The sequence below is a fragment of the Notamacropus eugenii genome, chromosome 2 (genome assembly GCF_028372415.1).
Source record: "Notamacropus eugenii isolate mMacEug1 chromosome 2, mMacEug1.pri_v2, whole genome shotgun sequence".
Taxonomy (NCBI): Eukaryota; Metazoa; Chordata; class Mammalia; order Diprotodontia; family Macropodidae; genus Notamacropus; species Notamacropus eugenii.
Window position 1 is genome coordinate 434,223,635 of NC_092873.1, and position 23,575 is coordinate 434,247,209.

At 43.0% G+C, this 23,575-nt stretch overlaps 1 protein-coding gene across 1 annotated transcript in view; it reads left to right on the top strand.

Annotated features, from left to right (window-relative positions):
- Positions 1-857: 857 nt before the first annotated feature.
- KLHDC8A (kelch domain containing 8A) overlaps positions 858-23,575 on the top strand; it is a 28,082-nt gene continuing 5,364 nt past the window's right edge. Inside the window, exons 1-5 of the mRNA XM_072648054.1 lie at positions 858-1,254; positions 15,608-15,651; positions 15,864-16,328; positions 17,817-17,981; positions 18,983-19,198. Of these exons, the coding sequence (XP_072504155.1) occupies positions 15,920-16,328; positions 17,817-17,981; positions 18,983-19,198 (790 nt within the window). The 5' untranslated portion in view covers positions 858-1,254; positions 15,608-15,651; positions 15,864-15,919. The remainder of the gene's footprint in view (positions 1,255-15,607; positions 15,652-15,863; positions 16,329-17,816; positions 17,982-18,982; positions 19,199-23,575) is intronic.

A 23,575-nucleotide genomic window follows, 5' to 3' on the forward strand; every position in this document is an offset into this window, starting at 1 on the left:
AAGACCTGGACTCAAGTCCAGCCTTTGGTTCATATAAGGCTGTGTGACTCTAGGCAAATCACTAGGTGATACAGTAGACAGAGGGATGAAGTTAGGAACACTGGAATTCACCTCCTGCCTCATGCACTTCCATAATAATTATAGGACTCTGGGTTAAGAGTCACTTAACCTTTCTCAATCTGTTTTCTCATCCATAAAATGGGGATAATAACAGCACCTACCTCAGAAGGTTTTTGTATCAAAAATAACATGTAAAATGCTTTACAAACCCAGAAAAATTCTAGCCATTATTATTATTACTTAAACTCTCAGCATTCTAGGCCACTCTGATTATAAATTGTAGAGAAAGTGCTGATCTGGGTTAGTAAAGGGAGTTTCCTCCCAGGAGTTCCCTATAAGCAATGAAATCATAAGTCCAATCCTGTCCCTTTAAAAGGTTACAAAAGGCACCTAACTTTGCCAGGTAGGTGTGCTGAGCTTTTCAAAATAAGTTGCTAAGGTCCCTGCAACCTCCCCCCCCCCTCCCCCTGCAGCTTGTGTGTTGGTAAGCAAAAGAGATATGGGACAAACAGCGATTGTTTGCCAGGACAGAAAGGAAAAACCCACTCACCTTCCTTTTACATATACTCTAGAAAAAACCCAGAGCTATTGGCTAGAGATGCCCTTTGCATGACTGGCAGTCTCACAAGTAATTGCCCCTTTCTCTCTTCACTCCTCTCTTTTCCATCTGTCCATGGAGTCCAGCTTCTTACTTCTTTTTTGTTGGTTAGTTTCCATGGCAGTTATTGTGTGTGTGTGTGTGTGTGTGTGTGTGTGTGTGTGTGTGTGTGTGTGTGTGAGAACGTGTCCGCCCCCTCACCCTTTCTGTTCTCAGAGAGGGCCCCTGCTGCTGAATTAAGGGTGGAAGGAGAGACAGGCTTAGGCATCAGGGCTCGGTCATGGCAGCAGAGGCTCCCCCTTAGTGGGGAGGAGGGGGCAGGTGTCACACCTACTTTAGCTTAGAGGTTCCATATTCAGAAGGGCTTGGCTGTTTCCCAATTCATCCAGCCAGAGGCAGCGGCATTTGGACTCCACTGTTATGAAGAAAGCAACCCGGATCACCCTGTCTCTTCTTTCAACCTGTTTCCGAGATGTAGCCTGCTAACCGGAATTGGAGCCTCCTTTCTCCCTGGGCCTCTCCTGCTGTCCCTCCTCTTTTTCCCTTTGTCTTTTGCAGATGATCACCTGATTCCTTCCATTTACTTCCCTGGACAGGTAAGTCTTATTTTGATATATCTGCTCTGAGTGTAATCTTAGTATCTCCATTGTCCTGCCTGGCAGGGAGACAGTGGGGGTAGTTTTAATGTGGGTACTATTCTGGAAGAGAGACATGATGATCTGAACCCAAGTCAAATAAAGAAAGAAGATCTATAATAGCCTATCTCTGTTTCTACCATTCCTGTCCTTTGGGCTTAGGATTTCCATGCATCTGGCTTTGACTCAGTCAATATTAAAGATCTGTCTGTAATACAGATATTCTACATGTCCAGCTAATTCAACAGCAGCCCACCTTCTGGTTTCCAGCACTACCCCCAAAATCTTCTAGCCCTACCCAACGAGGGAATTGGGCAATAAATACAAGGGGAAATCAGGAACTGGGAAGCATGTCCTCTTTTTCCCTACCAGCCATTGTCACAAGGGCAAGCTCAAACGTGAGGGGCCAGCAGGTAGATGCCCACCATAGTGTAAGTTCCTTGAAGGCAGGGGCTATACTTTTCAATATTCTTTGTGGTTTCTTCAACACCTAGCACAGGGGTCTGCACAATTTCAGTCAAGAAGTATTTAGAATAAGGACTGAAATGTTTGTTGAATGAATGAATGGAGTGCCCTCTTAAGAGCCCTTTTCTATGGATGTTTCTAGATAGACACTTTTGAACTCTCTCATTGACTACCCCAACCCCACCAACCCTATTCCAGCCCTAAAGAATAGTCTTTAGACTTCAGTTTCACCCACCACCACAAATGACTTAAGCTGGACACAATGCAGAATATTTTTCTCTTGCAAGCCTTTCTCATTCTGCACCTCAGTTTCTCCATCTTTAAAAGCAAATACTAATACCTGGATCCTCATTGCTTCAAGGGAATGGTCTTTCTTCTTGCTTCCAAAGGAACTGAAAAAAAAAGAAGGAATAACCAGATTAAATTGCACTGAGATCATCTATATTCATTTCATCCGTTTTAGATCATCATCCCCCTGAAGACAGGGCCAAGATTTCTCTATGTTGAGGTCATCACTGTGACTGGTGAGGAAGTCAGCACAGATTTGGGATTTTAATTCAGTAAAGGAAGGCTTGACAAGGAGTTGGGAAATCCAGTTCCTTGTGGTTTTTTTCTTTCACTAACAGTAACCCTCAGGAAGTCACTTACCTTTCCAGTGTTTCAGTTTTCTCTCCCACACAATGTGACCGTGAAAAAATAATTTCATCTCTCCAAGATTCAGTTTCTTTATCTTTGAACTAGAGGGTTTCTGGGTAATCCAGAAGATCCCTTCTATCTCTGTCATTCTATAATCATATGACAAAGTAGGCAATGACATCAATTTCAGAGAAGTTGTGATAATTACATATTGGATGTGAAAATGAAAAGTTTAAATTATGGTGAAAATGCAAAACATCTGAATGATTATAATATAGATTTAAAAAAGTCTCAGGCAGTCAGTTGTATATAGAATATTGTACAAGATATGTACTGTTGAAGCAAGGTGCTCCCCTGAGGAGACATGCTCTGTGCCTGACCTCCTGAGTAACACTGAGTAATTCACTTAATATTTCAGTTTCCTTATCTTTAAAATCAGGAGGGTTGGACCAAATTATTTCTAAGTTTTCTTCCAGTTCTAAATCTATAAATTACACAATCCCATATCATAGAATTTCAAAGTCAGAAGAAACTTCTGTAGTCCAACCTACACCTGGAAAAGAAACTCCTTCTAGCATCCCCATCATGCTGTTGCCTGAAAACCTCAAGTGAAGGGGAACCCATACCCTTCCAAAGCCATTTGGACAACTCTAATGATTAAGAAGCTTTTCTTATATTAACCCTAAATTTGTCTTCTTGAGCGTCCCACCCACTGTTCCAAGTTCTGAATTCTGGGGCCAAACAGGAAAAGGAAGTCCTCATTTTTCCATGTGACAGCCCTTCAAATACCTGAAGACAGTTAATATGCTCCCCCCCAATCTGATTTTTTTTCCAGGCTCAGTATCTCCAATTCCCTCAATTTTCATATGGACAATGGACTTACTTCACTGAACTGGCTTCCTTTCTTGGAATATTCTTTTTCTCCTTTTAAATAGTATTTTATTTTTTCCAATTACCTGTAAAGAAAAATTTTAACATTCTTTTTTATATACAATTTTGTGTTTGGAATATTCTTGGAGCTTATCAATATTGCTCAATCGACAAGCTCTTACTGTGTGTCAGACAGTCTTCTAGAAACTGGGGATACAAATTCAATGAATGAAACAATACCCACTCATAAGAAACTTACATTTTAACAAGTACATATGTAGGTATGTATAGAAAAAAGTAGAAGAATAAATACATAGTAGTAACAATGTACCCTCAGAGGGAAGGCTCTATTAGCAGTTGGGATCAAGAAAGATTTCACAAAGAAAGCATGCTTGTCCTAAAATGTTGTACTTGCAGCAACAAATAATACATAGTAATCAGACGTGATTTAATCATGCAGAATACAATGGAATGCTTGTCTCCTTTTTCTGGAAGCTATGCCTTTCTTAATACAGACATCACATCAGTTTTCTTAACTGCCACATCACACCTTTCACTCACATTGAGGTTTTGTTCCTCTAAACCGCCCCTCCCCCATTTTTTTTAGATTACTCCAGCTGCTTCCTTGGTCTTATTACTTGTAATTTTGAGTTTTTGAACCCAGAGGAAGATTTTTATGTTTATCCCTCTGAAACTGTATTTTATTTGGGTTGCCTCAATAGTTTTATCTTGTTAAAATATTTCCAAATCCTAACCCTTTGGGAAATATTTCAGTGTGATATTTGGAAATATCTCACTTTAGGGTCATTTGCAAATTGGATAAGCATGCCACTTATGCCTTTAGTCAAGTAATCAATAAAAATTTTAAATAGCTCAGGGCCAAGCACCAGCAGATCCCTGGAGCATTCCACAAGCTGACATGAACAGCTAAATGTTCTTTGGGTCCAACCATTCAATCTGCTCTGAGTACATCTAATTCTACTGTCATCCAGGTCATATCTCTCCACATTTTCCATGTGAAGAACAGAAATGATTTTGTCAAATACTTTACTAAAACCTAAGTACATGATCTCCATAGCATTTCCCTGACCCACCAGTTTAGTAAATCTATCAAAAAAGGACAGTTCATTAGCTAAGCACAACTTGATCTTCATGAAGCTCTGATGACTCCTGATCACCATTTCCTTTTCTGCATGTTCTTTGGGCATTTCTTTAACTAAGAACTGAAGTGTCAAGTTCACTATCATACAATCTGTAGACTCCACTCTCTTCCCTTCAGTCTGAATGATGTTTGCCCTTCTCCAATCCTACAGCACTTCTGTTTTCCATGTTCTTTTAAAAATCACTCAGAAGCCTTTGTGGCTCAGGAGCTGCCGTCTGCCAATTCTTTCACTACCCTAGGATGTAGTTCATCTGAACTGGCTGACTTGAATTCTTAAAGGGCAAGCTCATTTTTCTTGTTATATTGGGCATCAACTCCCAATTAATATTTTTGTTTTGTCTTTTCTAGTAAAGATTATTATCTGTTACAGAGAAAGATAAAATAAGAGTCCAGCAGCTCTGTTTCCCTTCATCATCTGTTATCATTATCCCGTCCACCCCAACCACTGATTCTCTCTCTTCTTATACACTCTTTCCCCTCAATATAACTTTTTAAGAAACATACTTTTTTCTTGTCATGATTTTTCTTCAACAATTTCTGATTATTCTGCCTTTTAGCACTAACACCAGATCTATTATTATGATCCTAACAACATCCCTGTATGGCTGGGAAGTGTATAACCAGCACTGTCTTCCAAGTTAGTCACCTGCTCCTAAACACCTCACTTCTGCCCTCTGCCGTAAGGACTTGCAGTAAACCATGTTAAATAATAATAACTTATAAATACTAAGCATTCCTACTGTCTCTCCCTTACCACCAAGATGAACTGAAGGGTCTTAATTTTTAAAGAGGAATGAATTTGTAATTAACACCTTAACATTATATTGGAGCCATCTGAAGATTTTCTATCTAAATGCAAATTGAGTCTTCCCAAAGGAAAGCTAATAGAAAATGAAAATAGATGGCAAGGAATGAAGGAGGCTGTAGAGAGGGAAGGAAGAAAATTTGCTTTGCTGTCAAGTTTTCCTAATTCATGTGCTCCCTTTCTTCGTACTCATTCTCACCTGGATACCCTAGTCTTTAAGGGAGAAGGAAGATTCTGATTGAAGGCGTGGAGAAATTTGTGAAATTAAAGAAGGTTAGAGTCCCAGGTAAATGGACCTCTGACATGTACTATAATATAGGCCTTGATTTCCCTAGTTGTACAATAGGGGTGATCAATCTAGTTATTTTTTGTTTAGGACATCAGAGACTTGACACATAGTAGGTGCTTAATAAATGCTTGTTGATTTATTGACTCAAAGCATTATAGGATCCAGTGCCAGGAAAGACATTAGAGCACATATAAGTCACACCCCTCATTTTACAGATGAAAAATAAAAGTCGCAGAAAGGTGAAATTATTTGTCACAAGATCACAATAAGTGGTAAATTCTGACCAAAAATCATCTTTTGATGGCAAATAAAATGAATACTCTCTCCACTATGCTAAGATACCAGCACTCCTGGGTTCTTTGGATCCTTCAGATAGCATTCTGTTTCTCCTAGCTGTCCTCCTGGTTAAACTGAACCTATATAATTTAGTAGAGGCATCTCTTTTAGCCTTAAAAGTGCCTTGGAATCTGAAATGGGAGAAGGGAGGAACAAACATGGGCAGCATTCACCCATTGATTTGGGGAAGTTTGGATAAATTGGGTGAAATTATGGGGAGCTGGGAGCAAGACCTAATTTTAGTAGGTATGTTGAGTACAGAAGGTAAGAAGAATGTCACTTGAAGCTGGCAAGTGTCATTTCCAGACAAGTTTTGAGCAACAGCCGCAAGACAAAGAAAGCCCTTGGATGCAGCAGTGGTTACTTAAGGGGAGGCCAATGACTGTGGAGGGAATAAGAAACAGAGCTTTTGTTGCTTGCCTGGTGATGTGCAGAGAATGGCTGATGTTTCCTGGGGGCAAGTCAAACAGGGCCAATTCCCCTCATGCCAGACTGAAGCGTTCAGGGACTCAAACCACTGTGCTTCCTGCTTGAATGGAAAAATGGAAGGGTTTGAAAGGGAAGTTAGGCACATGCATTGGTTGCCTTCTGGGGTAGTCCTAGAGGACTTGCTGAGTGGAGTCTCTGAGATCCACCCAAAACCTGGTCAATCTCTTCCTTCCTCAGCTTTTTGAAGGATGATGGGAATTTTTTTCACTTTATTTCTCTTGCTTTTTTTTGTAACATGGAGAATATGGAAATAGGTTTACATAATTTCACATGTATAATTGATATCACATTTTTTACCTTCATGATGGGTGAGGGAGGGTTGGGAGGAAAAGAATTTGGAACTCAAAAAAAATTTTAAATGAACAATAAAAAAATTTTTTTTAAAAGAAAGAAGGTTGCCTGGGGAAAAGGACACTCTTTTGAGGCCTTAAGCCTAGCAAGCAGAGAGTTTTCCAAATTGCTTTTCCTTTTGTCTCCCCATGAGCATTCCAAAATCCTGCTCAATTTTTGCTGAATGCAGAGGATCCCTAATGGGCCACTGCCCATGCCATTAACACAGGATTTCCAAAGGTTTCCCAGGGCTTCTTTCATCTGTTCCCTACATACAGACACACACACAAGCTTGTACACACCCAGATCCCCCATCTCTTTCTGGACACTGCAGCAGAGAATACAGATCACATCAGACTGAGACCCAGCCAAAGCTGATTGTCTCTGCTCTCCTAGAGGGAGGCAAAGATTAAGGCAGGGATTGGATGATTTACAAATTCCAGCCCCCAGTCCCACTGCCTCAGTCTGTCTCCTCCTGGTTATTTTTTGCTAAACCTCTGGGGAGAAGTAGGACTTGTATATGCATATGTGTGTTTGCGTGTGATGAAATACTAGAAGAAAAGGGTAAGAGCTAGAACAGAAGCTTCCTGGAAAACATCATGTCTCTGGGGGTCATGGTAAGTTTCAGCCTTTTCCTGCTGGGACATGGAGCTGAACCTGCTCCCTCTGTGGCTCAGAGAGGTCTATGGGCTCTTGAAGGTGAGCACTGACATCAGGGGAGAGGAGGCCTGCTCTCAGAACTGGCCATGGGTGAGAAAAAAGAGGTGGGCAGGAGCCGATCCTGCCAACCAGGGGGTACGGTTCTTTCTGCGCCAGCCATCTCACCTTCTTCAGGCTGGAGGTCTGTTCCCAGGGCCCCAAATGGAATGAAAGCTGGGTTAGATGAAAGGAAGAGGAAGAGGAGGAGGAGGAGGAGCTATCATTCCATCACAACAGCCCAAACTGTGCATCCTTATCCTTCCCTTGCTGCTGGCTTGGGAAAGGGCTTCTCCTTAGTTCTGTGATAGGCCCGTGATCTATCAAGTGTTTTTCATGCATTTTGTCTGGAGGTATCTGAGAAGAGAGAACAGGACTGTGATGGTGGTGGGGAGAAGCTATCGATAGGAAGTAGGAAGTTACGTGGTCAAGTAACAGCCTCACTGCCCCTCATTTTCCTTATCTGTACAATGGAGCTGGACTAGATGTTCTATCAGGTTCCTTCCAGATGGATGATATGGTTTCCCCAAACGCCACCACCCCCTCTTCTCTGGAAGAAGTGGTTATGGCTGCATACCTCTGATGGACATAGAAAGCAGAGGCCTTACGCCCACTTCTCTCTCCTAGGTTAGATACAAGGAGAAAGGAAAGTGGATGGGGCAAACAAAGGAGCCTTTTGTTCCTTCGCGACCCTGGTATCAAATTTTGCTTTCCTGCCCTTTGCTGCCAGATGCCCCTGCTTTGTCTGAGCCCACCAGGCAAGATTGCAGAGGTGGCTGCTTCCCAGGCTGCCACATTGCTACCCTGGCCCTCATTACTGACAGGCAGAATGCTGTGTCTGCTGATGAATCTCCTCTCCATGTTCCCTTGAGGAGGGGGAGCTTGGCTGATTTGTAAATCATTCACAACCCTCTCTCAATTCCATAGTGTACTCAATGGAGTTCTTTTTAATTAAAAAAGATGGAAGGAGTTACTGACTCTGGGGACGGTGGTATTAACTTATTAACTGGCATTTAAAGAATCTGATTTGAATAGGATACTGCCCACTCCCACCTGCCTTGCCCTCTGAATGGCTTTTCATAGCCTCATCAGCCCCTCATTCAGGTGAAGGCTAAGGATCAGAATCCAGTGAAACCAGAGCACACTCAGTCAGGTATGGTCTGAGGAGAACCCACAGTATTTGTAATTTTCAAAGCTGGGGAAGGACCTGTTGAAAAGATCAGTGAGGCTAGGATCAGGAATAAGGTGGCTTCTAAAGTTGTTCATATGCTGTGTCTCTCCTCCCAGCCCCACTTCTCCATCTAATAGATTCAGAGTCAATAAATATTAAGCACCTACTATGCACCTGGCACTGTGCTAAACTTTAGGGATACAAAGAAAGACATGACAGCCTCTGCCCTCACGGAGCTCACAATCAAATGGGGCTGGACGGGGAAGGAGGGAAGGGGGACTTCATTATGACGTCTTGCATTTGGTGTTGGAATTGATCTGAGGAAGTGAATTTCAGAGATGACTTCATGTTGCAGAATGATGAATTTCTGGTTGATCATGAAGACAGGAAAGCAGCCAGGCCCATAGCTAATGTGTATCTGAGGCTGAATTTGAATTCAAGTCTTTTTGACTTCACACCCAGCACTCTGTCTACTACTCTACCTAGCTGCCTCTAGGTGAGTATCTGCAACTGACAGATGAAAATTGAGTGACTAGCCCAGAGTCACACAGCCAGTATGTGTCAGAGATGGGAATTGAACTCAGATCTATCCCGATTTTGAAGTCAGCTTTCTATCCACCCCATAGTGCCCTTTTCTTCTCCTAAGAGAGAAGGCTATATTAAAAGGAAAGGAATCAACTGGAGAACAGAGATGAACTTTGGCTGGAGCCTATGGGATTGAACTTGGATAAGAGGAGTGTCTTCCTGATGTTGGGAGGGGTGTGAGACTCTAGAATAGGTAGCTACAGAAGGAAAGAGAGAAAATTCCCTGCTCTGGAGTGATATACGTAAGAAAAAGATGAAAGCAGCTGTCTGGCCCCATTAAGGACTAGCCAGTTTGTGGCATTAGCTCCCTCCAGTGAGATTTTCTGTTTGGATAATGCAGATATTCTGGGCTTTAAATAATCATTGCTTTTGAAAGGTCTTTATTAAACATCTGATTAATTATACTTGGCAGTGTAATAGACATTATATTCAGAGAGAACTACCTAGAAACACAACCCCTGCCTTCTGAGAGTGCACTAAGATTGGGAATTTGTTAGCTCAGTCAAGTCTCTGGTCCAGATGGCACTAGTCTATTGAGTATTTTGTCATTTGCCCAAGGGTCTACTGTCTTTTCTAGGAAGGAGAAGGGAAGAAAGGAGAAACAGCAACAGCTAACCTTGAGCTCTGTCTTTGTCTCTTCTCCCTGCTCCCTCTCACGTGACATTGTGTAAGCTAGTACCAAACCCTTGAAGCTCTGCCCTTGCTACCTTCCCCCCTGCCTCCAATGGTCCTGCAATCATGAGAGTTGGTTTAGTCTGATAGGTATGATTGTCTGACTATCCCTCCAGATTACTCCCTGAGTTTCTCCAAAGTATACTGTCTAGGAGAGTTTGGCATGTTGTTGTTCAATCATTTCAATTGTGTCTGACTCTTCATGACTCCTATTTGGGGTTTCCTTGGCAAAGATACTGGAGTGGTTTGCCTTTTCCTTCTGGTTTAGAGATGAGGAAAGTGATGCAAACAGAGGTAAGTAGCTTGCCCAGGGTCACACAGCTAATAAGTGCCTGAAGTCCCATTTGAACTCAGGTCGTCCTGACTCCAGGTGCTCTGTCCACCATCCCACCTAGCTGCCCATTTTACAGAGCCACAGTGCTAAGCGTGCAGTAGTTACTGAACGCTGATTGACAGAGTGGGATGGCAGAAATGTTTCTCCAGCAATTGACTGCAAAAGAAACCCTAGCTTTACATTCAGATAGGACTGGATTTAAATGCCAGCCCTACTATTTACTACCTGTGAGACTGTGGGTAAGTCACTTATCCATCTGGCGCTTGTTTTCTCACCTGTGAGCTCAATGATCTCTAAGGTCCCTTCTAATTTTCAATGCTATACTCCAAGAGGAGAAGTGAAAGAGGGACAGTTGTGTGAATAATGCATTAATATTATAATAATAAGATTTCACAGTATCAAAATCCATTTATCTTCTAGGCCTCTCACAAGCACCATAGCCTCATCTCTAGAGAGGAAAGTGAGACTGTGCCTTTGACTGAGAAAAGTAAATGATACCTTGGAGTGCATTTCCTAGCAGGAGGAACTTAGATTAGACAAAAAGAAAAACTTTTTGGCCTGGAAGCTGGTTAGACCCAGGATTGAGAGACTGAGGAAAACTGCAAACTCTTTTCCCACTTGGCATTCCAGCAGGTAACCTGCTCAGTACAATCAGACTGGGCAGATACCCCAACGGATTGAAATAATTATAAGTAACTGTGGCTAGGTTTTAAGCACTTCCAGTATAGGGACCATACTGAATGAGGCAGGGAGAAGGAAGCAGCCCTTCCAGCCACTAAGCCTGTGGTGTGGCTTAGTAGATAGAATATTGGACCTGGAATCAGAAAGGCCTGAGTTCAAATCCAGCCTAACACAGTAGCTGTGGGACTCTCCTGAAAGTCACTTAACTTCTGTCTGCCTCAGTTTCCCTGCCTATAAAATGGTAAAATGGGGATCACAATAGTACCTACCCCTGAGGGTTGTTGTGAGGAAAAAATGAGGTATTTGTGAAGTTCTTTGCAAACCATAAAATGCTTATATAAATGTTGTTATATTAAATTACTATTATGTGGCCTTACAGAGAGTCTGCATTCTATATACTTTTGATTTTCCAAATCATAACAATTAGAACCATTCAGAAGTGAACTGCCTCAGGAGGTGGTGAATTCTTTAACACTAGAGGTCTTCAAGCAGAGGTTGGATAGATACTTGTTGGGGATATTGTGGAAATCACCTGTTCAGGTACAGCTTGTACTAGACCTCTGAAGTCCTTTCCAAATATGCTTCTATATAGCACTATATCCTATAGTATAGGAGAAGAAACAGTAGCCTGGGGATTTAGACAGCCTGTTTGGGTGTGGATGGGAGAAAGGTATGTTAAGTGTCTGGAGATTAGTGTGGGTAATTTAGAGCCAAGTGTGGACCTCAGTTCCAACTACGCAGACCATAGGTCAGCAAGGGGATAAGTACCACCTTCAGCATTTGGGGTTCCTATAGAACAATCTGACAAATGTCACCCAGGAATCAAGGGTGGCAACATGTGTTCAGTGATGGCCAAAACGAGCAGTTTCATTTAAGGCTAGCCCAGTTCATCAGTTGCTTGATCTATTTAGCTATTTTCCTGTTCACTAAAAATTTTCTCAGAGCAGAAGGGGAGCAAAAAGGGAAACTGATCTACATTAGCCCAGATGACTTGTTGTTTGCCAGCTATGGTAGGAAGTAGAAGGAGAGGGGAGCAAAATGAGATGAATGTCCATGAAGTTTGGAATGACTTCACCCCTGCTTGCTCTCCCAATCCCCAATTTGTATGTATAATCAGGAACCAGATGGAGAAGTGCCTCCACCTCCTTTCCTCTTACTCTCTTCTAAACTCTTGGCAGATTGGCCTTGAACCTCATCTTTCAAATGAATCTGCTCTTTCCACAGTTACCAATGAGCTCTTAATTGCCAGATCTAATGTCCTCTCAATCTTCATCCTTCCTGACCCATCTCTAGCCTTTGACAATCACTCTCATCTCCTTGATACTCTCTTCTCTCTAGGTTGTCATAGCATTGTTCTCTCCTGGTTCTCCTCCTAATTGTATGTATTGTACTCCTTGTGTAATTGTATAATTGTACTCCTCCATCTTCTTTGCTAGATCTTCATCCAGGTAAGAACCGTTAACATTGGATGTCCCCCAAGGCTCTGTTCTGGGCTGTCTTCTTTTCTTCCTCTATACCATTTCACCTAGTGATCTCATCTGTTCTCATGGATTCGATTATTATATCTAAGTAGATAATTTTCAGATCTATTTATTCAACTCTAATCTTCCTCCTGACCTCACATCTCTTGCTGACTACTAGACATCACAAACTGGATGCCCCATAAACATCTTAAAGGCAATCAGGGTTAAGTAACTTGCCCAGGGTCACCGTCCAGCTAGCAACTAAGGCCAAATTTGAACTCAGGCCCCCTTAACTCCAGTGCCAGTGCTCTATCCACTGTGTCACCTAGCTACCCCCAACATCTTAAACTCAGTACATCCAAAACTGAACACATTATCTTTTCCCTAAAACCCTACTCTCTTCTGAACTGCCCTATCTCTGTAAAAAGAATGACCATTTTTCCAGGAACCTAGGCTTCCTAGATGTCATTTTAGAGTCCTCGCTGTCTCTTGTCCTTATCCATCATTTGTCAAAGTCTTGTTGTTCTCACATTCATAATAACTCTTAATATATCCCCCCTCTGTCCTCTGAAACAGCCAACATCCTGCTGCAGGCACTCACCACCTCACATCTGGGCTACTGGAATAGGATGCCCATTGGTGTGTCCAAGTGTCTCCCCTATGCCAATGTCTTCCATTCAGCTGCCAACCTAATCATCCTAATGATCAAGACTGATGTTGCTTTCGTCATTTAAAGCCCTTTTCAACTTGGTCCCTTCCAGTTTCCTTGCTGCCTTGCATGTGCCATATGACCCAGTCTGACACTCGAGTGTCCTTGTTTCTTGTACATGACACTGCATTTTCGCTGTCTTCCACGTTCTCCCTCCTCACCTCTCCCTCCCGGCTTCTTTAAACTCTCAGCCAAAATCCCACTATCTGCAAAATGCCTTTCTCAGTCTGCCTCACTGCTAGTCCCTTCCCTCTGGTTTACCCTACACATCTCTTATTTATATAGCTGGTTATGTCTCCCTCATTGGACTGTGAGCTCCTTGATGGTAGGCACTGTGTTTTTACCTTTTTTTTTTTTTTTTTTGTATCCCCAGTGCTTAGAACAGTGCCTGGCCCATAGCAGGTACTTGTTAACTTGCTGAGGAAGATTTTAATCCTACTGCCTCTCAGTAGACTGACCCTTGAATAAGCTGATAAAACTGGGGAATTTGTCCTGAAAACTCATTGATTCAGATCCCAGTAATTTGAAATTTGCATTCATTCTCATTTAATAACATGAGTAAGGGGTAATTTCCTCCTATGTGAATTTTCAGTTACTATCTTTACAAGCATGTGGAGGAGGAAGAAATCTAAAAATGAACTTTTCTATACCAAGATCGCAAAAAATGAAGAATTCTTTCAACTCTTGGGCTCACACTGAATTCCTACATATTAAAAGACTTTTGTGTTTATGATCCATGTTTATGTATTGGGAGCCTACTGTGAATTGTAACTTACCTCATTACTCATTGTTACTCATTTCCAAATTGGTGGTTAGACTGCTCAGTAGAAAGCCAACTTACAATGCCGATGTCAGAAAATAAGGATGACACCCACTTTATAAGTTTTCCATATTTTTTTCGAGAGAAAGGCTCTGTCTCATCCCTATGTACATGAGGGATGCTGAGGAATCCAAGTAATGCATTTATGTTGGGCACATTTGTGGTTCCTTTGCACAGCCTGGTGGTGCTTTGTAATGGGGTAATTGTGTGTGAAAAGCTTTGGAAAAATGGCCTCCATGTGCCCTTTGATTTTTCTGATGATCTAAGCCTAACATTATTTGATGTGCTTCTTCTGCTCAGGCTTCCCATCAAGAGGGTATTGGGGAGAAGAGTACATGAGTGTATGCACTGTAATTAGCGGCTTGGGACCTTGTGTATGTGGCTGTGTGACTAACTAGCATGGTTCTATGGAAAGGGGGCCACTAATATGTACATAATGATTCCTGTGGGCCACATATTGACTTAATGTTAAAATGTAATGTTATATATGTTGCATTGTACTTTTATTTTTTTTTGTTAAACATTTCCCAATTACATTTTAATCCAATCCTGGACACACTCCAGAGAAATGGGTTCCGTGTTTGATACCTCTGAACTAGCTGACCTCTAATATCTCATAACTCTAGATCATAATCCCATGTATCTGTGTATATGCCCCAATATGTGTTTATCTCTCTGGAAGCACATTTCTATTTCAGTGTGTCGGGGATTATGTGTATGTGGGTGCGTGGGGGTGGTTGTCGGCATGTGTATTTTAAGGAGTAGATTATATTAGAGTATATGTGGGTGCAAGTGAGGAAGTCTCCCACATTCCCTCTGCCTAAACACCCAAAATGAAGTGGAAAGAGCATTAAATGACTCTGTGTCTGTATAAACAAATTGGGTAATTTGGTCACCCCTCTTCCTACTGCCCTCCCCACACACACACCAAAATTTCTTTCCTTGTATAACAAGGAGGTATTGGCCTTGGCTACTCAAATAACTGTCTCCATCCTGCACTTTACAGTTGTCTTATCTGACTCAGGTAACGGAGGGTCAGTGTGCCCAGCCAAGATCCCCTTCCCTCCTCCCGTGGGTGAAGCCCTCCTGGGTTATATAATGGAGGCTGATGACTGCAGTGGGGATGCATGTAGATTTCTGCACAGGTGTGAAGCTCTGGGTGGGGACATGTATTTAGCTGGCTCCGTCCCCTCCTACTCTGTATATCTTTCTCATCCTGGCTGCTCATTTATTTAGCTCGTCTGCATGTCTACCAGCAGTATGCTGAATGGAGAAAGGACAAATCACCTTCTCCCTTAGTCTCAATGCTAGGCGGATGATTTCCAGTGTCTTCTAATGGGCTGTCTTTGCTTCCCTCCCCTGATCAACAGTGACACTGTGTGTGAGTGAGTGTGTGGTGTGTGTGTGTGCAGGCGTTTGGGGGGAGGGTTGGTGGGAGTGGAGAATGTCTTGAATTGCAGAGGGAGGGTTAGAAAGAGCACAGGCTCCAGTGATTTTTAACTCCTTCCTCCTCAGGAAGGGTGTAGGTGGATCAGCGAGCTGAAAGAACCTCTGTGAATCCCACCCCACCCCCACCTTCCCCTTAAGCTGCTCCCCTAAACAACAGCCACGCGGGGATCTGACATAACCTGGCGGGTGGGGGGAGGGGGAGGGGGAGCCCAATGTGATGTGTGATCAAGCCGTGTAGCATTCTCAGCTTCTTGCCCTGTTAATTAAAGTTGGAAAAAGGGAGAGGGAGTGTGCTCAGAAGAGGAGACTCACTGAACCGACTGCCCTTGATTTCACTCCATTGTCCTCCTAGGGCCAGGTGTGGATGCCTCGGGATTGATGGAGCCATAAGGAAAGGTAAAGAATCGGCTGCTGTGTGTGTTTGTGTGTGTGTGTGTGTGTGTGTGTGTGTGTGTGTGTGTGTGTGTGTGTGTGTCTGCATGGGGGCTTGTGGGGGTGGGCAGGAGCCAAAGCCAATGATGGATGCTGCAAGCGGCTGAGGGATATTGATTGTAGACTAGTCAGCATATCTCTTGCCTCTGATTTCTTATTCCCTGCCCTTGGAGCAGCTGCCCCTGCTGCTTCTCAGGAGGTGGCAGGGTAACTATTCCACAGAGGTGAGGGGATGGATGCCCGGACAGTGTCACCGGTGACTGCCATGGAGGTGCCCAGCATCAAAGATTTCCACTGGAAAACCCTGGCCCCACTGCCCAGTCGTCGGGTCTACTCATCCCTGGTGGAGGCTGGAGGACAGGTCTATGCCATAGGAGGCTGTGATGACAACGGGGTCCCCATGGACTGCTTTGAGGTCTACTCCCCGGAGGCTGACCAGTGGACTTCCCTGCCCCCCATGCCCACAGCCCGGGCTGGGGTGGCTGTCATTGCCCTGGGGAAACGGATCATGGTGATTGGGGGTGTGGGGACCAATCAGCTGCCCCTGAAGATTGTGGAGATGTACAACATCGATGAGGGCAAGTGGAAGAAGAGGAGTGTGCTAAGGGAGGCTGCCATGGGCATCTCTGTCACAACAAAAGGCAAGCCAGACCAGGCTTTGGGTGCCATTGGGCACAGAGGGACTAGAAAGAGGGCAGGAAACCAGTGGGGTAGCCTTGTTGGAGGGCTGGGAAAGGGAAGAGGGTTCTGAGTTGGGTTTAGGACAGTGGCTTCCCAGTTGATTGCTCCTCCAACTTTTTTGAAAGCTCCCATAATCCTCCAGGCCCCCTTGTTCTCCTCCTACCACAACATAAAGGGTACAAAAACCTGGACTCCACCTCCCAGGGGTCCCAGCCATGAAATAGCTGCTTCACACTCACTCAGTCATTCTAGTCTGACCTGCTCAGCATAACAGCACATCATAAAAGCTGAACAGAGAGAGTCCAGGTATCTGGAGAGAATCCGGAAGCTCACTGCCCAAACACCATAGCTCACTCTAAACAACTCTTTGGAACTCTCTAGTTATTTCTCCTACCACTCCTTCCCTTTTGAAGCTTCCCTGTGAACCCAATGGGAATGCCAACCTTCTATTAGAGAAATACTGATATCAATTGAGAATTGACTATCTAAAACAGTAACCTTCTACTACAGGATTCCACACATCCTCAACATTTTTCCTTTGTAGATGGTCTATCAAGCCATCCTCAAGTATTTATTTAGCACCTACTGAGTGCCAGGCACTGTGCTAAGCCTTGGGGATACAAAGAAAGGTACAAAACAGTCACTGCCTTGGAGGAGCTCATATTCTAATGAAGAAGACAACATGTAAATAATTCAGTACATACCAGATACATAGAGCATAAGTAGAAAGTAACCCTAATGGAGAAGACTCTAGTAGCTGGAGGGAACAGAAAAGTCCTCTGCAGAAGGTGGGATTTTAGTGGGGTCTTGAAACAAGAGGCAGAGGTGAGGAGGAAGAGTGTTCTGGGCACAGGGAGTAGTACAGTACAAAAGTACAGAGGCAGTAGTTGATGAAGAGACAGAAAGTAGAAATGGACAAATATTTTTTCAGCACCTACTGTGTGTCAAGCTCTGTCCCCAGAAAATATCTTTGCATAAATTCTCTCCTCTTATACCTCATTTGGACTGTTATGGGGAAGACAGCATTCTTTCTTCCTTTTCTTATGTCCTGGTCCCTGTTGAGTACAGAAGTTGATCAGAGAAAGGGATACATTCTCCTATTTGGTTCCCAACAGGAGAGCTTTATGGTTCTTCTTTTGGCTGTCCTTGGTTGGGGATGGGGAAAAGCCAGAGTATGGAAAGCATAAACTCACCCCAGGCTAGGTGCCCTGGGAGCTTGACAGAACTGGCTTAGCTGGTGGCTGAGGCTGGCAGGGGGACATGAATCATGCCACTAGAGTGGCACAGACCTGAGTCCTGTACCAAGTATGCAGGGCATTGGACAGGAAGGAGCCCTTTAGGCTTCTGGCCTCTAAGGTCAGGTCCCAGATGTGGTACTCAGGGGTTAAATGGGGCTCCAGCTATGACTGGTAGTGGATACTGACCCTGGCTGTGTTCTATCTCTTTAGATTACAGAGTCTATGCAGCAGGAGGAATGGGGCTGGATCTCCACCCCCACAACCACCTACAGCACTATGACATGCTCAAGGATATGTGGGTATCATTAGCCCCCATGCCCACTGCAAGATATGCTGCCACTTCCTTTCTCCGAGGTTCCAAGATCTATGTGTTAGGTAAGGCTGGGCTACGTGCACTATCCATGTACATCCTTTTTCCCTCCTGGGGGTTAGTTTATCATCTCTCCCCTTTGGGGAATGTACAGAACCATCTTCCAGGCATGGTGGAGTAGGGCAGAGAGGTCCAAAGGAAGGAGGACTCACTGCCCTTACCCTCATAGAACTCATTGTCAGATAATTGATAAATATTAGACTAGAAAAGGACCTCAGAGATAATCTCATCATTTTTATCTTGCAGAAGAGGAAAGTGGTATACAGAAAAAATGCCCAAGGTCATAGCTTTGTGAGGCAAAATAAATAAATAAATAAGCAAGGAAAAAATGCAACAAACTGCTGTCCCTATCTTTAGGGAAGTGACATTTGGTGAGAGATAAAGACAAGGCACATGTACAGTACAGTACTGAAAACTTACAGAGCAACTTGCAAATGCATACACAGGAAGGTCAATATAGAAGGTGCCTTGGATTGGAAACTTAAAAACCAGGGTATGAATCCTGACTTTCCCACTTAGGCAGCTTGTGTGACCTTAGATAAGGTAACTTCTTCTAATCTAGGCCCCAGTTTCCTCATCTGTTATTTCTATGATCCTAGAACTGACTGAGTATTTATGCTCTAAAGGGGTATGAGGCAGAGGAGCAGTCAAAACTGAGTACGGATTGATCAAGTTAGGTTCCTGGGAGGAGGATATTTGAGGAAAAAGGAGGGATATGGGTTGCTAGAAATGAAAAGCGCATCTCAGGAGGGAGAAAAAGTACAAAGGAGGAATCATCAGAAAAGTTATAATAAACTTGGAACACTGATACAACATCCTGACCCTTAGAGGCGTAGGGATCACTCTCTAGAAAGGGGGGCTGCTGGCCACCTTTCCCAGGTGGAATCTCCCTTCCTGGGGTGGTAAGTACAAGAAAGACTGCTTTGGTCTGGGAGGGAATAAGGGGAGAATGGCATAGAGAGACAGAAAGGAGTCCTTTCAGAGGGCCTTTGACCTTGGTTTTTAGGGGGACGTCAATCCAAGTATGCGGTCAATGCCTTTGAGGTCTTCGACATTGAAACTCGTTCATGGACCAAGTTTCCCAGCATCCCGTGTAAACGAGCCTTCTCCAGTTTTGTCCCCATGGATGGCTATCTGTATAGCCTGGGGGGCCTTCGGCAGGGCCGCCTCTATCGACAACCCAAGTTCATGAGGACCATGGATGTGTTTGACATGGAGCAGGGTGAGTCTTTCAAACCCTACCCCCACTCACCCTCCTATCACCAATCCAATAAACATTTATTAAGCACCAAATATGTGCCAGGTGTTATGCTAAGTGCTAATTAATACAATTAATAAAAAAGAAAGATAGTTCTGCTTTCAAGGAAGTTGGAAGAGACCATACACAAAAGGAAGCAGAAAGGGGTAGGGAATCACTATAACTTCTCACTCCCAGGACACTGAAAGCTTTGAATGTGTCTTTCTGGGCCACAGCACCTTGTATCTGACCTTTTGCCTACAGAGGCCTTAATGAACTTTTCAAAAGTTTGCCATCACCCTTCATCTCTTGATCGAATTCCCTCCACCTTCAGTTTCTCCCCTCTCCAAACCTTCCTTCAAATAGCTACAAGAATCCTCTTCCTAAGGCACAGATCTGACCATTACTTTCCTGCCCCTAAACCTTCACTGGCTTCCTATTTCCTATAGGGCAACATACAGAACCCTGAGCCCAGTATTTAAAGTCTTTCACAATCTGATTCCAATCCACTTTCTCCAGACATTTCATGCCCTATTTTCTGATCTTGGTCTGCTCCTTGAATATCTTTGTGCATTCATGCAGGCCTGGAACACATTCCCTTTTCACCTTTGCCTCTGGAAATGTTTCTCTTTCTTCAATACTCAGCATCCATGAAGCTTTTTTTGATTCCCCTTTCCTAGATCTATCTCCTAGACCATTTGCCCAGATGACTCTTTTGCTCCTAGTTATTATTTTTTATTTATAATTATATTTGTTCATGCATGTATGCATCTTTCCCCTGTCATCTTTCATTGGTATATTCCCAGAAGATAACACAATGCTTGGCACACAGTAGGCACTTGATAAGTGTCTATCAAATGAACGGAAGGAATGAATGCCACTCCTGGCTGAGGAGGGAGCTTACTACCGCTTAGAGGCAGAGCCAGGCCCGAGGTCATAGCCACCCAGGGTACAAAACATAAGAAAACACAATCAGGGTCAGTTGTTAATAGATTTAACATATTTTAACAACAGAAAATTCCTATCTCTCAGCCATGCAGCTTTTCCCCCCCATGATAGCTCAAGTTACCACAAGGGGAGCAGCCTAATGTGATGGAAAATGCCAAATTTGGTATTAAAATATCTGGGTTCAAATCCTAGCTTTGTCACTGGCTTGTACTGTGATGTTATGCAAGTCACTTAACTGGGCCTCAGTTTCCTCATCTGTAAAACCAAGGGATTAGAGTAGATGAGGACATCTAGTAAGGTAGTTAGGTGTTGTAGTGGAAAGATAGATTACTGTGCCAGAATGAATTCAAATCTGACCTCACACGCTTACTAGCTATGTGACCCTGGACAAGTTACTTAACCTTGTTTGCCTCAGTTTCCTCATCTGTAAAAAAATGAGCTGGAGAAGAAAATGGCAAACCAATCCAATATCTCTACCAAGAAAACCCCAGATGGGGTCACAAAGAGTCAGACACAACTAAAAGTGACTCAGCAACAACAACAAAGTCCTTTTGAGCTCTAAATCTATGATTTGATGATGCCAAATGGAATGTGAACTTGCCAGGATCCACTCCTGTCATGCCAAGGATGCCATTTAACTCCTTGAGCCTCATAACTGAGGCCTGACTCGGTAGGCCAGGAGCTGGAATGATCTCTTCCTGCTCAGTGCTCTGTACACTTGGTCCAGGACTGAGATGTGTGCCACTCTGTTTGATGTGGCACTACTAATGCCCCCTTGCCAGCCTCAACCACCAGCTAAGCCAGCTCCATCAGGCTGGCTCGGAATGATGGCTCAGAACCAGCAGTAGATGGTATTTGCCCAGGAAACCACTATGTTCTAGTTGAGGACAGAGGGTGCAGAAAGGTGGCACAGTATGGTGAGTACAGCACCAGACTTGGAGTCAAAAGACCCAAGTTCTAATTTTGCCTCAGACATTAAGTTCTGTTGTTCAGTCATTTTTCTGTCATGTCTGACTCTTCATGACCCCATTTGGGGTTTTCTTGGCAAAGATATTGGAATGGTTTTCTATTTCCTTCTCCAACTCATTTTATAGATGAGGAAATTAGGCAAACAAAGTGAAGGACCTGCCCAGGGTCGCACCTGCCCAGTAAGTGTCTGCGGCCAGATTTGAACTTAGGAGGATGAATCTGCCTGACTCCAGGCCCTGTGCTCTACCCACTGCACCACCTAGCTGTCAGACATTAACTAGCTGAGTTATTTTGAGCAAGTTACTTAACCTAGTTACCTAAGCCTCAATTATCTCAACTGCCAATCAAACAGAACCTCCACAGGGGTAAAGGCTGTTTATTTTTTGATTTTGCATCCCACTGTGCCTACCCCCATGTCCCAAATATAGCAAGGACTGAACAACTGCCTGTTGAGTGTCTGATTGACTGAACTATAAATAAAATAATTATAATTACATTAATTACTTTGCAAGGCTGTCATGAAGAAAGAAATATATATGTATACACACATATAAAGGTGTTGTTATAATTATGTCTTGTTCAGGACTAGTCATGTTCATCCCCAGATATAAATACCTGTTATCTAGAGAAGAGATTTTTTTCCCAAATATTATTTCCATCTGTTTTCTCATTTCATCCTAACAATAAACCTGCACCTGCATGAGGTAGACAGGGCTAGAGTTCTATATTCCTATTTTACAGATAGATAAACTGAGGAACTAAGGTGTCATGATTTAAATGATCAATAACACATGGCAAATTGGAGACAAAGCCGGAGGTAAAATCCAAATTCTCTATTGATCTAGAGCACTTTAAAGGGCAGTTAGGTGATGCAGTGAATAGAACACTGAGTCTGCAGTCAGGAAGATCGAAGTTCAAATCCAGCCTCAGACATATACTAGCTTCGTGAACTTGGACAAGTCACTCAACCCCATCTGTAACATGGGGCACGTTGGAAAAGTGGCAAACCACTCCAGTATCTTTGCCAAGAAAAGCCCATAGACAATGTTCATGGGATCACATAGAGTCAGATATGACTGAATGACTAAACAAAAACAGTGCCTTTTAGACAGAAATTTGAACTAACAGGATCATGGGATTTAGAATGGGGAAGGATCTTATTTACCACTGATCCAAATTCCTCATTTTATAGATGAGGAAACTGAAGTCCAAGGAGAAGAAGCAATTTTCTAGGTCAGGGCCAAGGTGTCAGGGCTCTTTGTGGAGAAAGGAGAAGTAACAATATAGAATAGAACTGTAAAATATTAGAGCTAGAAGGGACATTAGAGACTATTTCATCCAATTTCTACATTTTACAGACAAGAAAACTGAGTTTCAGAGAAGTAAAGTTCCTTACCCATGGACATGCAGCTAGAGAGTGGGACGAAGCTTGGGGAATCTCAGGGATAGCTTCCTTAGACATGAAAGGGTGGGGTTGAAGCCCCTACAGACAAGGGTTGTGACAAGGCCCTTGTGTAGTGTCATGTGGACGGACCTGAGTAAAATGAGTTCAAACTCAATTCCAACTCACTCCAATGGAGGCTGAAGGAGGGGGCAGGGAAAAAATGTGAGACAGTATGGGGCAGCAGGCCACAGCAGATATCGTGTTTCACTTGGAATCAGGAAGATTTGGGTTTATATACTGCCTCTGAAGCCTGGGGAAGTCACCTTATCTCTGGGGGCCTCGATTTCCTCATTTGTAAAACGAGAAACTTAGGCTACATCGGTGGTTCTCAAAGCATGGTCTACAGACCCCCTAGGAGTCCCCATGATCCTTTCAGATCACAAGATCAAAATTATTTTCATAATATGCCATGACATTATTTGACTATTAAAATCCTCCTCTCTTCTCCATATCTGTGTGAAGAGGGATTTTCTTCATATACTTCAACCAAAACAACAGATCACAATAGATCAAATGCAGAAGCCAATAGGAGAATCCAGCTGTTTTCTATTAAGTCAAACATAAAAGAGTTTTGCAAAAAAATACATAAAAGCAATGCCACTCTCCTCGCTAAATTTTATTTTTATTTTGGAAAACATTTATTTTTCATAAGCACGTTTTTATGTTTATGTGTAATGGGTCTATTGTGGTTATTTTTAATGAATAAATAAATATTTAATGAAATATTTAAAATTTTATTAGCTCTAATTTCTAATACAGTAAATATCGATAGATATAACTCACACAAACAGAAGCTCTTTGGGATCCTCAATCATTTTTTAAGACTGTAAAGGAGTCTTGAGACCAAAAAGGTTTGAGAACTGCTGGCCTAAATAATTATGGCCCCTGCTGACTCTACACCTATGATCTTCTGATCCTGTGAATTCTATTGACCTGAAAGGGATACATATATTTTGTTGTGGTGGTTGAGTTGTTTCAGTAATGTCTGTCTTTTCTTGAGC